Source organism: Schistocerca nitens, chromosome 9 (assembly GCF_023898315.1).
Source record: "Schistocerca nitens isolate TAMUIC-IGC-003100 chromosome 9, iqSchNite1.1, whole genome shotgun sequence".
NCBI lineage: Eukaryota > Metazoa > Arthropoda > Insecta > Orthoptera > Acrididae > Schistocerca > Schistocerca nitens.
Genome location: NC_064622.1, coordinates 215860941 through 215875881, shown reverse-complemented (window position 1 = coordinate 215875881; position 14941 = coordinate 215860941). Strand labels below are relative to the sequence as shown.

General features: G+C 40.8%; 1 protein-coding gene across 1 annotated transcript in view; it reads right to left on the bottom strand.

Moving 5' to 3' along the window:
- The window catches only part of LOC126204133 (RIMS-binding protein 2-like), a 1140279-nt gene that overhangs the window by 383329 nt on the left and 742009 nt on the right, over positions 1 to 14941 (bottom strand). The window contains exon 11 of the mRNA XM_049938546.1: positions 10154 to 10349. Coding sequence (XP_049794503.1) covers positions 10154 to 10349 — 196 coding nt within the window. The remainder of the gene's footprint in view (positions 1 to 10153; positions 10350 to 14941) is intronic.

Sequence of the window (14941 nt, the reverse complement as noted above, 5' to 3'; positions counted from 1 at the left end):
TGAGGAAGAGGAGGTGGGTCCCGCTGCGACGGAGGACGGAACTGTTCCAGGCAGGGTTCAATTTGGATAGTGTCTTGGGAAGTTGGATCATTAGGAGTAGGATTAGGATCATTTTTCTTCATGGCAAAGTGAAATTTCCATCAGAGAGTATGAGTGTAGGACAGTAAATCTTTGACGAGGACTGTTTGGTTGAATCTGGGAGTGGGGCTGAAGGTGAGGCCTTTGGATAGGACAGAGGTTTCGGATTGGGAGAGAGGTTTGGAGGAAAGGTTAACTACTGAATTAGGGCGTTGTGGTTCCAGGTTGTGTTGATTGGAATTTTGAGGTTTTGGAGGGAGTGGAGCTGGAAGTGGGAGATTGAGTAGATGAGAGAGACTGGGTTAGTGTGCAATGAGAGGAGGTTGAGGTTTGCTGGAAAGGTTGTGAAGGGTGAGTGAGTTGCCTTTCCGGAGGTGGGAAACCAGGAGATTGGATAGTTTTTTGAGGTGGAGGGTGGCATGCTGTTCTAATTTACGGTTGGCCTGTAGGAGGATGCTCTGAACAGCCGGTGTGGATGTGGGAGAGGAAAGATTAAGGACTTTTATTAAGGATAGGAGTTGACGGGTGTGTTCATTGGCTGAGTTGAGGTGTAGGTGAAGGATTAGGTGGGTGAGGGCAATGGATTGTTCAGTTTGGAACTGGTAAAGGGACTGATGGAAAGAAGGGTTGCAGCCAGAGATGTGAACTTTAAGTTTATATATATAAACACAGATGATGTGACTTACCGAACGAAAGTGCTGGCAGGTCGATAGACACACAAACAAACACAAACATACACACAAAATTCAAGCTTTCGCAACAAACTGTTGCCTCATCAGGAAAGAGGGAAGGAGAGGGAAAGACGAATGGATGTGGGTTTTAAGAGAGAGGGTAAGGACTCATTCCAATCCCAGGAGCAGAAAGATTTACCTTAGGGGGAAAAAAAGGAAAAAAGGACAGGTATACACTCGCACACACACACATAGCCATCCGCACATACACAGACACAAGCAGACATTTTCAACCCACATCCTTTCGTCTTTCCCTCTCCTTCCCTCTTTCCTGATGAGGTAACAGTTTGTTGCGAAAGCTTGAATTTTGTGTGTATGTTTGTGTTTGTTTGTGTCGAAAGTGCTGGAATGTTGATAGAGGTGATTTTGAGAAAGAGGAGGTGGGTCCCACTGTGACGGAAACCAGGAGATTGGATAGTTTTTTGAGGTGGAGGGTGGCATGCTGTTCTAATTTACGGTTGGCCTGTAGGAGGATGCTCTGAATAGCCGGTGTGGATGTGGGAGAGGAAAGATTAAGGACTTTTATTAAGGATAGGAGTTGACGGGTGTGTTCATTGGCTGAGTTGAGGTGTAGGTGAAGGATTAGGTGGGTGAGGGCAATGGATTGTTCAGTTTGGAACTGGTATAGGGACTGATGGAAAGAAGGGTTGCAGCCAGAGATGTGAACTTTAAGTTTATATATATAAACACAGATGATGTGACTTACCGAACGAAAGTGCTGGCAGGTCGATAGACACACAAACAAACACAAACATACACACAAAATTCAAGCTTTCGCAACAAACTGTTGCCTCATCAGGAAAGAGGGAAGGAGAGGGAAAGACGAAAGGATGTGGGTTTTAAGGGAGAGGGTAAGGACTCATTCCAATCCCAGGAGCAGAAAGACTTACCTTAGGGGGAAAAAAAGGAAAAAAGGACAGGTATACACTCGCACACACACACATAGCCATCCGCACATACACAGACACAAGCAGACATTTTCAACCCACATCCTTTCGTCTTTCCCTCTCCTTCCCTCTTTCCTGATGAGGTAACAGTTTGTTGCGAAAGCTTGAATTTTGTGTGTATGTTTGTGTTTGTTTGTGTCGAAAGTGCTGGAATGTTGATAGAGGTGATTTTGAGAAAGAGGAGGTGGGTCCCGCTGTGACGGAAACCAGGAGATTGGATAGTTTTTTGAGGTGGAGGGTGGCATGCTGTTTTAATTTGCGGTTGGCCTGTAGGAGGATGCTCTGAACAGCCGGTGAGGATGTGGGAGAGGAAAGATTGAGGACTTTTATTAAGTATAGGAGTTTACGGGTGTGTTCATTGGCTGAGTTGATGTGTAGGTGAAGGATTAGGTGGGTGAGGGCAATGGATTGTTTAGTTTGCAACTGGTATAGGGACTGATGGAAAGAAGGGTTGCAGCCAGAGATAGGAACTTTAAGTGTGAGGCCTTTGGGGGTAATGCCAAATGTCAGACAAGGCTGAGAAAATAAAGTATGGGAGTATAATCTGGCTAGGGCGAAGGCATGTTTGCGGAGGGAATGTAAATAAAACTTAATTGGGTCATTGTGGGGGTGTTGTGAGGGTGACAAGGTACTAGAAGGTGGAAAGTGTAACATGAGGCAGAAATGAAAATGAAAATAAAAATATATGGGGAGAGATAAAGGTGAACTTGAAAGTAACTGGAGACCTGATGTGAAAAAAGGCAAAAAAGTGTCGGTTAAAGCTGGGCTATGTTGATCCTGTGGTGAACTTGGGTTGGTAGACAACGATGTGCACAAAGGTTAGGGGGTTGTGTAGCCACCAAAACACGTAAAAGGGTGGAGAAATTAGGGAAAATTTCGAAAAAACTGCGTGTAAATGTATTAAAAGGAATGGTTTTGTGGTGGCAGATTATGAAAATGAGGCTAACAATTGTCTGACGAAGAAATAATGACGTTAAAACCTGTGGGAAGCGGCTAAAAATTATCAGTGATGTGGGAAAAACGGAAATGGAAATAAAGCGAAAGTTATTAGAACTAGCCGAAATGATTGTTTAATAGGTGAAAGGAACTGTTTGTGAACTAGAAACGGTGGATTTTATAGCAGCGGTACTGTTGAAAGCGGAAAAAAAATATTTTTTGGTTATGGTTTGGAAGTGGGTTACGTATTATTCAGTATATATAGGTGCGATAAAATTGTATAGTAGATAATGGTAAAAAGGAGAAGGTGAATAAAAAGTGAAACTATTGGCACAAACAGAAAGAGAAAGTAAGGCACAAGAAAAGATTTCGAAACACAACAGTGACAATAACAAACGTAATTGTTGGGTTCAAATTAATGATATGAATATAATAGAGAGAAACATTCCACGTGGGGAAAATATATCTAAAAACAAAGATGATGTAGCTTACCATACGAAAGCACTGGCAGGTCGATAGACACACAAACAAACACAAACATACACACAAAATTCAAGCTTTTGCAACCAACGGTTGCTTCATCAGGAAAGAGGGAAGGAGAGGTAAAGACAAAAGGATGTGGGTTTTAAGGGAGAGGGTAAGGAATCATTCCAATCCCGGGAGCGGAAAGACTTATCTTAGGGGGGAAAAAGGATGGGTATACACTCGCACACACACACATATCCATCCACACATATACAGAAACAAGCAGACATATTCAAAGGCAAAGAGTTTGGGCAGAGATGTCAGTCAAGGCGGAACTGCAGAGGCAAAGATGTTGTTGAATGACAGGTGAGGTATGAGTGGCAGCAACTTGAAATTAGTGGAGATTGAGGCCTGGTGGATAACGGGAAGAAAGGATATATTGAAGGGCAAGTTCCCATCTCCGGAGTTCGGATAGGTTGGTGTTAGTGGGAAGTATCCAGATAACCCGGACGGTGTAACACTGTGCCAAGATGTGCTGGCCGTGCACCAAGGCATGTTTAGCCACAGGGTGATCCTCATTACCAACAAACAATGTCTGCCTGTGTCCATTAATGCGAATGGACAGTTTGTTGCTGGTCATTCCCACATAGAATGCATCACAGTGTAGGCAGGTCAGTTGGTAAATCACGTGGGTGCTTTCACACATGGCTCTGCCTTTGATCGTGTACACCTTCTGGGTTACGGGACTGGAGTAGGTGGTGGTGGGAGGGTGCATGGGACAGGTTTTACACCGGGGGTGGTTACAAGGGTAGGAGCCAGAGGGTAGGGAAGGTGGTTTGGGGATTTCATAGGGATGAACTAAGAGGTTACACATCCATCCACATCAAACCCACAAACAAGCAACAGTACCTCCATTATGACAGCTGCCACCCATTCCACATCAATCGGTCCCTTCCCTACAGCCTAGGTCTTCGTGGCAAACGAATCTGCTCCAGTTCGGAATCCCTGAGCCATTACACCAACAACGTGATAACAGCTTTCACATCCAGCAACTACCCTCCCGACCTGGTAGAGAAGCAAAGAACCAGAACCACTTCCTCATCCCCTCAAACCCAGAACCTCCCACAGAAGAACCACAAAACTGCCCCACTTGTGACAGGATACTTTCTGGGACTGGATCAGACTCTGAATGTGGCTCTCCAGCAGGGATACGACTTCCTCAAATCTTGCCCTGAAATGAGATCCATCCTTCATGAAATCCTCCCCACTCCGCCAAGAGTGTCTTTCCGCCATCCACCTAACCTTCGTAACCTCTTAGTTCATCACTATGAAATCCCAAAACCACCTTCCCTACCCTCTGGCTCCTACCCTTGTAACTGCCCCCAGTGTAAAACCTGTCCCATGCACCCTCCCACCACCACCTACTCCAGTCCTGTAACCCGGAAGGTGTACACGATCAAAGGCAGAGCCACGTGTGAAAGCACCCACGTGATTTACCAACTGACCTGCCTACACTGTGATGCATTCTATGTGGGAATGACCAGCAACAAACTGTCCATTCACGTGAATGGACACAGGCAGACAGTGTTTGTTGGTAATGAGGATCACCCTGTGGCTAAACATGCCTTGGTGCACGGCCAACACATCTTGGCACAGTGTTACACCGTCCGATTTATCCGGATACTTCCCACTAAAACCAACCTATCTGGACTCCGGAGATGGGAACTTGCCCTTCAATATCTCCTTTCTTCCCGTTATCCACCAGGTCTCAATCTCCACTAATTTCAAGTTGCCGCCACTCATACCTCACCTGTCATTCAACAACATCTTTGCCTCTGCACTTCCGCCTCGACTGACATCTCTGCCCAAACTCTTTGCCTTTGAATATGTCTGCTTGTTTCTGTATATGTGTGGATGGATTGTTCGTCTTTCCCTCTCATTCCCTCTTTCCTGACGGAGCAACCGTTTGTTGCGAAAGCTTGAATTTTGTGTGTGTGTTTGTGTTTGTTTGTGTGTCTATCGACCTGCCAGCGCTTTCGTTCGGTAAGTCACATCATCTTTGTTTTTAGATATATTTTCCCACGTGGAATGTTTGCCTCTATTATATATATAACTTCTGCACAATTTCAGTGCAGTAATGTGTACATTGTAAATAAGTATTATTAGTAGTTGTATTACACATTTGTAACATTATAAATAGATAAATAAACTTTTTTATTTTTAAATTCAGTGCATTAGTATATTTGTAAAATGACTCTTTCATACAGTGTTCATTAAAAAATGATGATCATTCCACTTGGGACCTGTGGAATGGGACACTAGCTTATTTGTTTTAGTTGTAAATATTTGTCATGTATTGTTGTTTTTCTGACATGTTCTACATCCTGGAGGACCTCTTCACTATGGATCAATTGGAATGAAAGTAAATCTAATCTAATCTAAGGAGCACCTCATTCTCATCTGCGCGATCCAAAATCTCTTCATAGATTGCGAGGCGAAGGTCTTTCTAGTCTCGATTCACGAGCTGTGGGCTGAACTTGACACCAACACAATGCATTCAAAGATGCTGTGTCAGGATTTCATGACACAATCCAACTGAAGTGTTACACTCTTTTGCAATCTCTCAGACAGTCAGTCTTTGATTAGTATGCATAATTTCATTGACGTTTTTGACATGAGCGTCGCCAGTAGACATTGAAGGGCGTCCTGAACGACGGTAACCTTTAAATTCCATCTGGCCATTTTTAAACTGTGTGAACCATTTGTAATGTCGATTACAGCTTAAGCAATCATCACTGTAGGTTTCCTTCATCATTAGGTGTGTCTCTGTGAAGATTTTCTTTGGTCTGTCACAAAATTTAATGTAGATGCATAGCTCCTCTAACTCTGCCACCTTGAAATTTGCATTCTGTGCAACACAGTGTTTTAATCAATACAGCACTGAATAATAATTAACAGAATACAACAATGAAACTTCCAGCAGTTACACATTAAACACAGGTATGTCCAGGGATGCCAACTGCATTTCGCTACAGCACACCACTGGTGGGAAATTATGAATGTTCCAGAATTTTTTGAACAGAACTTGTACATACATATTGACATACATTTCTATAATATGTACAGTTATGAAATATGTCAGTTGTAAAATATAAACTACCTAAATGCATTGAAGAAAATCCTACAGAAATTTTGGTCTTCTGAGAGAGGCACAGGGTTGGAGAGTAAGATGCAGTCATTACATACAACAGTTATACAAGGGAAAGATACAGTGAAATTCATTAAATCTCCAAGAATATCCTGGTCAGGGCACATGAGGAGGATGGTTATGACAGGAGGCCAGAAAGAATAATGAAAAGAAGATTGCATTTCATCAGACAGAAGGGCTTACCAATAGCAAGATGTCTGGACAATGACCTTTCACAGATGGAGATTTGAGGATGGAAGAAAAAAGTAGGGAACAGAGACAGGTAGAGGCAGGTTGTTGAGCCGGCCAAGGCCCATCAAGGGCTGCAGTGCTGAAGAAGAGGATGAAGAATAAGATTTAATCGGTATCCTGTAATATAATGCTACTGCATTTTGTCAAAAACTCTAGAGATCTTAAAGTAATACAAAGAATGACAGATAACCAACTGGTACAGAATGACAGATAACCAACTGGTGTAATGCATACTCGCTTTGCATCTATCATCAAGACACAATACAGAACCTACATTTTATTTAAAACAATCAAATGTCAACGAAAATTTATTCCAAAGTGTTTTGGCATAAACATAAACAATGTCTAAAGTAAGTAAATTTCCAGCTTGTGTTAGTATTCTTCAGCTTCAAGTCATTTAGTATACTTGATGACAGTCATAATATACTATACAAAAGTGAATAATTCATGCCACTGAATAATCTGCACACCCTAATTTTAAGGGACGGGGGAAAATTATTGGCTTTAATTTGTATTCATGTGTATATGCTATCCATTGTGTATATTGCTGTGTGAGTAGAGCTTCAAATGGCTGATTTATACACACATTTAGTCATTGCAGGACAGATGTTAGATCCTCAGAGATAATACGAGGTGCATTCAAGTTCTAAGGCCTCCGATTTTTTCATCTCCGGACTGGAAAGAGATAGAAACATGCGCATTGTTTTAAAATGAGGCCGCGTTCATTGTCAATACGTCCCAGAGATGGCAGCACCGTATGGCAGATGGAATTTTACCGCCAGCGGCGAGAATGAGAACTGTTTTAAATACTTAAATTGGCGACGTTTTCCTTACTTGAACAGCGTGCAATCATTCGTTTTCTGAATTTGCGTGGTGTGAAACCAATTGAAATTCATCAACAGTTGAAGGAGACATGTAGTGATGGATTTATGGATGTGTCGAAAGTGCGTTCATGGGTGCAACAGTTTAATGAAGGCAGAATATCATGTGGCAACAAACTGAAACAACCTCAGGCTCGCACAAGCCGGTCTGACAACATGATCGAGAAAGTGGAGAGAATTGTTTTGGGGGATTGCCGAATGACTGTTGAACAGATCGCCTCCAGATTTGACATTTCTGTGGGTTCTGTGCACACAATCCTGCATGACAACCTGAAAATGCGAAAAGTGTCATCCAGGTGGGTGTCACGAATGCTGACGGACGACCACATGGCTGCCCGTGTGGCATGTTGCCAAGCAATATTGAAGCGCAACGACAGCATGAATGGGACTTTCTTTTCGTTGGTTGTGACAATGGATGAGACGTGGATGCCATTTTTCAATCCAGAAACAAAGTGCCAGTCAGCTCAATGGAAGCACACAGATTCACCGCCACCAAAAAAATTTCAGGTAACCGCCAGTGCTGAAAAAAATGATGGTGTCCATGTTCTGGGACAGCGAGGGCGTAATCCTTACCCATTGCATTCCAAAGGGCACTACGGTAACAGGTGCATCCTACGAAAATGTTTTGAAGAACAAATTCCTTCCTGCATTGCAACAAAAACGTCCGGGAAAGGCTGCGCGTGTGCTGTTTCACCAAGACAACGCACCCGCACATCGAGCTAACGTTACGCAACAGTTTCTTTGTGATAACAACTTTGAAGTGATTCCTCATGCTCACCTGAACTTGCTCCTAGTGACTTTTGGCTTTTTCCAACAATGAAAGACACTCTCCATGGCCGCACATTCACCAGCCGTGCTGCTATTGCTTCAGCGATTTTCCTGTGGTCAGAACAGACTCCTAATGAAGCCTTCGCCGATGCCATGGAATCATGGCGTCAGTGTTGTGAAAAATGTGTACATCTGCAGGGCGATTACGCTGAGAAGTAACGTCAGTTTCATCGATTTCGGGTGAGTAGTTAATTAGAAAAAAAATCGGAGGCCTTAGAACTTGAATGCACCTCGCACAACGCACAAAGGTAACACTGCCACACTTGTGTCATCCTGCCAAGCACAAAGTCTTCATCTATCCACTCTTTTGGATTTGCTATAACCAATATGCTTTCCAGTGATGTTTTTGGAACAGTTTTCCTTTTAATTACCACATAAGGTGGTAGCTTTTGTCACCCAACTGTTATAAACATCACTGTACATCTTTGCTTCTAACTTCCACCGGCTGGTATCATTAGCTGGATTCCCATCTTGATCGATGTTACCAACAGTGCTTATATATAGGAATGTTCATGTCACAAATTTATCACATAACAATGAATATTCACTGCTTTTTTCTCTTAATCACCTGGAAGCTGTAGTTTGCCTCCAGAATCCTAATCCTTTTTGATTGAAATATCATGATAGCTAGCCCCAGCTAGCTCTGAGGCTGTGATGTCTAGTTTTTTACTTAAGCCAATGCTCTGAGGGCACATTTCACTAGTCACTGCACATCCATATTGTTGCTTCTCAACTATATAATCACAGAGTCTATTTTTGAGGTCTGAATGTTTCATTTTTTGGCCACAAAATGCCCAGTGAATACCATTCTTATACTGAAGCTGCATTTTGTTTTATTGCCAGTCATGAATATAACACTCACTCATGTCATATTTTCTCCCAGCTGCAAGGTTTCCAGTGTTCTCTTCTTCTTAAGAAATTTTAAGTTTTTCATTAGTTGTGTATGAATAATAATGAGAACTTGTAGCCATAATTAACAAGTTAACATGTGATTAATACTTCACTTTTAATGTGCTACTGACATGTCACAGACTGAGACCACAACAACACTGTGGCATAACAGGATCTATTGTTGGAGGTAGAGCAGCACCAAACTTACTGCAATTAACCTGTACACCTGGTTGTCCATCCTTAAATACAGGAAAAAATATGCGTGGATTATTCATGAATATATGATATGGTACCCAACTGTGGGGCCATCAAATGGAAGCAAGCAATTGTTCTAAATCATAAAGTAATGCAGTGAGGATAATATGTAGAGTATTACACCCTGCTCTCATTGTAATACAACTATAGAAAATTTGTAATTAAGAGTTGCTATCATTATTTATTTTATGATGCACGTATAGAGAACTATCACAATAGTTACCTTCAGTATGACATCCCAGAAGTAAAACACAAGGAACAAATATGATTTAACGTAATTACACTCTATTCACACAAAAAAACAAAAGTGACTTCATTTAAATGTCAAGCTATTAGTTCAATTATTCAAAAGAAATATGGAAGCATATCTATTGGAACTGAGTGTTTGTGAAGCACACAATCTTTTGTTGAGGCAAAGAAAATGGCATCATTGGAGTATGTATTATATTACTTATAGAGTTCAGGTACTACACATTACTGAAAATAAGTATAAACCATACTTTACAACTACAACTGAAAGTATGTTTATATTACTAATGAACTGAGACTTGAATGCTTCTGATGATCTCTCAGGTTTCTACAACAATAAGATTTATATCCAAATTAAGAAACTGTAATGATTAGGCAGTTTTCAATGTACTGTGCTATCCAGACATAATACCTTACAAGTCAAAGGAAAGTGTGAAGAAAAAGAATCCTCACCGAGGGGCATTATTTCATGTCCTGAAAACTCCAATTCTTGACCAACATTGGTGGAAGCACTATCATCACAGTCCCTCAGTCCTTGGACAACAGCTTGGTGAAATTCCAGAAGGTCCTCTCCAACTAATTTTTGGATGAAATTGGAAGGAACCAAACCTCGACGACCATCCAGGAGCTCTCCGTCAAAAAAACCATCCTGCACATTAAAATTTTTTTTTATTACTTTCTGGTGTAGGGAACAAATTTAGCAGTATGTGACACTGGAAAACTATTCCAGAAATATCGTACTGACTAACAAACAACTGTGTCTGTCAGCACTGTCAACAAAGAGAAAGGCTGTCTGAGAAGTAACCTCCAATTTAAAATATAGAATGGGAAGTAGTGAGGAGAATATAACAGCACTACACTGACTCAACTCACTCAGAGTGTCAGAGCGATCAGAGGTGCAGTAATGAGAAAGCCATTTTACTTCTCATTCACATAAATTTAAAATTGTGTGCCAGTACCACAACAGCTGAATCGGCTGTGTTTGGCAGGTGCACATCATGACACGATGCACTTTGATGACTGTGTTATGCACCATTACACATGGCATTCAATTTTTTTATGATGAGATAAGGATGATGTATTTGCATCTGTTATAGATGTATAAACCTAGCACCACTGAATAAAATACAATTTTTAAAATACAGCCCAATATAATGATGTCTTTCCTCAAATTGATCAAGGCTATGGTGCCTATCCAGAAAAAGAGTGACCTTACGGTAAAATTATAATCAATGTAGCCACATTTGATACTATTTTCATGACATTTTAAATGCATGCTTGAACATAAATGGAGAAGCTAGTCAAGGCTGCAGCCTGCACTGTTGTATTTGACCATGAACAACACCTGTGCAATGTCCCCAATAGGTCGCAAGTGTCAGTATGGTCAAAATGGTTTTCTGTGTAGTGCATTGTGTTGGAGCTAAATGAATTTGAATGCAGGCAAATTGTTGGTCCTCATATGGAGTGTGCTTTCAGAACCATGGAAGCTGAAGTTTTTGGTGTTTTGAGAGGCACCGTATCAAAGATTTATACCGCATGCAGGGAAAGTGGAAAAACATCATCCACTAAGTCATAATAAGGATGAAAATGTGTGTTGAGTGATCTGACAGGTGGTCACTGAAGAGGATTATGATGAAAAATAAGAGGAAAACAGCTGCAAAAGTCACTGCAGAACTGAATTTTGTACTCATGAACTGTGTCAGCATCACAGCATGAAGGGAGCTCCAGTAGCAGTTTTTTGGTGATGATTTTTGCAGCCATATCACAGTATTCCATAGGCGCCATGGGTACTCTGCTAGAGTGAATTACTGCCAAGGGTTATTTGACCATTTTGGCTGATCAAGCACATCCCATAGAACAAGACTATAAGGCCCTGTTCATACAGCTTGCATCATCCAAAACTGGTTTCATGAGCACAACAATGAATTTTTGCATCTCCCCTGGCTACTACGGTCACCACGTCTCAATGTTATTGACCCATTGTGGTCTACTTTGGAGAGAAGGTTGCATGATTGCTATAAACCTCCATCATCATTACCGGAACTTCCCACAATTTTGCCACAAGAATGAAGATTCCCTTGAAACGATATAGGATCTGCATTTATCCATTCTGAGACAACTGGAAGCTATTTTAAATGAAACGGGTTTCCTACACTGTATTAGGAATGGTAATGTCTTGTGTTTTTGGTGTTTTCATATTTTTTTTTTTGGCCTTACCCCTGTAAATGTTAGCACAATACAAGGATGTAACATTATTTTCATGAAATACTGTATGGCCCCTCCTATGCAGAGAACTACTCATGAGTATTCTTCTTCAAACATTCCCTTCTCTGTAAACTACTGATACATTATACTACAAGGTGCATCAATAACATTGTGTGATCTTGTAAGAAGTTATGTTTCTGGAAAGTACCAACTGAGTCAATCATGTTCCGTTAAACTGCACAAAGTGCCATGCTGTAAACTGTGTAAAAGGAAGCACTCTGACCTGGAATACAATAAAGGATATTCATTACAAACTCAACAATAAACACAAGGTTCTCCCAGAATGCTGTAAGTGTAAAACCAAACACTTTCTTCAACATACTCTTGACATTTTGTACCAATATAATTTTCAAATTGCGATTTATTTATCTTGTGATACACAGTTATTAATTGTGTGATTGTGGTACATGAGACTTGTCAAAAATATAATTTACAGATGTGATGTGGTAGCTAATTAAATAGAAAAGTATTTTAAAATTAATTTAATTTTTACTGAGAATGAGCAGCTATATTTACATAACAAAGCAAAATATAAGTGATATCCTGTTTTAAACATCAAGATATCTTTCATGAAATTGCAAAGTGAGTAGTAACATTTCACTAGCAGAGTATCAAATAACTTGGTGCTAAGTGGGAGCAAGGACTGGGTAAGAGTGGCTGACAGTCTGGAGGGAGGCAGCTGGTGTACTTGGTCAGAATGCAGGGTTTGATAGGTAGCAGGTGCACAGGATAGCAATGTGACACATGGGGACCAGCACCAGTGAGTTTGCAGAGCAGACAATGATGATGACATGGAGGAGCCTACAAAGGAGACAGCATGCAAATCTTTCATGTGAGCCATACCAGAAGAACACTCAAGTATTTGGGATGCATACAAAATAGGACTAATAGAAGATACTGAATGTATACAGAGAAGGGTAGCACCAATGGTCACCAATAGCTTGTTATCCTCGGGAGAGTGTCACAGAGAAGCAGATGAAACTAAACTGCAAGACACTTGAAGACAGATGCAAACAGAGCCCACTTAAGTTTCATAAAGCTGCTTTAAATGATGAATCTAGAAATATATTACAACTCTCTCCAGTAGGATCATGAGGATAAAATCAGATTACTTGTCCCACATATAGAGGCATTAAAACAATAATTCTTCCCACACTCCATACGTGAATGGGATGAAAAGAACCTGTAATAACTAGGACAATGGGAAGTAACATTTGCCATGCACTTTACACTGGTTTGCAGAACATGGATGTAGTTGTAGATATAGATCTTGTTGGCAGGGGAGACAGAACAGAGAAGAGAGTCTGTGAAGAAGAGGGTGAAGTTAGTGTCCTGGGGCAAGATGGAGGTGAGTGTGAAGCAGAGGGCTAATGGAGATTGACACCAGGAATATTTTGAGAGCAAAGGATGTTGCAAGAACAACTTCATCTATGATATTCAGAAAAGTTGATGCTAGAGCAGGGACCTAGCTGGAACAGGTAGTGAAGCAACCACTGAAATCAGGAATGTTTTGTTTAGCAGCATGTCCTGTCACTTGGAGATCAACTCTGCTTTCAGCTCCAGTTCATAGGTGACCATTCATTCTGGTGGTTGGTGGTCATGCCCACATAAAATGCTGTGCAGAAACTGCAGCAGAGATAGGTATATGAAATGGGCTGTTTTCACAGGTGGCTCTCCTTCTGAGGGGATCACACATTCCAATCCACCCGAGACAAACCATCATGCCAGTCAACCAGCACAACTGCAGTCTTGGCACTGTGGAATCAGCAGGCACATTGTAGCTGTACAGGTGTGTGTGTGTGTGTGTGTGTGTGTTATGTACTCTAGCTTGAAAAATGATTTGTTTGAAAGATAGTGATGTTTCCAGTCTCGTTTATGTTGCTGTTTATGACTCAACACCTCTACTATAGTGCGAGTTGTTGCCTTTATTCTTAGACTATTTACATGCAACCACATCTTTCCATAATATAAACAAGATATTGGTTACTTCAAAAACAGTAATATGTGTTACAAAACTTAACATCTTTCGTCACTTAACACATATTTTTTTTTTTTTTTATCTCTTCATAACTGCATCTTATGGGAAGGAGTAATGTCTTAAAATACTTCAGCCACAGTTAGTAAATCTCACTACCATGACATATTGGAGCTTTCATTGCAGACATATGTCCTTCAGGAAGTAGTAGTGGCATTTCTTAAATTTATCCATGTTGTATGGCTTTAGTTGAGGTCTACAACTGTGTTATAAATTTATGAAATAATTTTTTCTGCTTCCATCACTTTTTATTAATGTTCATTATCTTTACATGTTTTTGCTACATTCTGCCACCATGATGTACTTTACAGTTACATACATTAATTTGAAGTGAGTTACATATACATTAATCCGAAGTGCGATGAGGTTTTATTTGCTGGGTGTGTCAGTGAGGTTATGTACTAAAATTTAATCTTGTACAGAGATTTAACTTATTTCAGTGTGTATCTTGACAACAAAAATAATCAATTTTTGACAACACAATGTACTTGGATGGATAAAAAATCTACTCACCAAGCGGCAGCAGCAGGAGAACACACACATAGAAGAAGATTATATTTATGCAAGCTTTTGGAGACAGTAGGTTTTTCTTGCAGCAGAAGGTTTGAAGGACTAGGGGGAGGTGTGAAGGGAAAGAACTGGAGAGGTTTAGGGAAAGGGGTATATTTCAGAGAAGTCACCCAGAACTGCAGGTCAGAAGAGACTCACGGGACAGGATGAGAAGGAAAGACTGATTGTTGACGACTGCACCAGATGAGATTTGAAAAACAGATAGTTGAAAGGTTGAAGATACAGTAGTATGCAAGACAGAGATTACTGCTTAAACAACATGCATGAGTTAATAAGAGTGAAAAGCTAAGTGCACTGTACGTAATAGTGGTGGGAGGGAGATGGTGAAAAATTGATGGGCAAGAAAATGAAAGATGTGGGAAACTAAAATG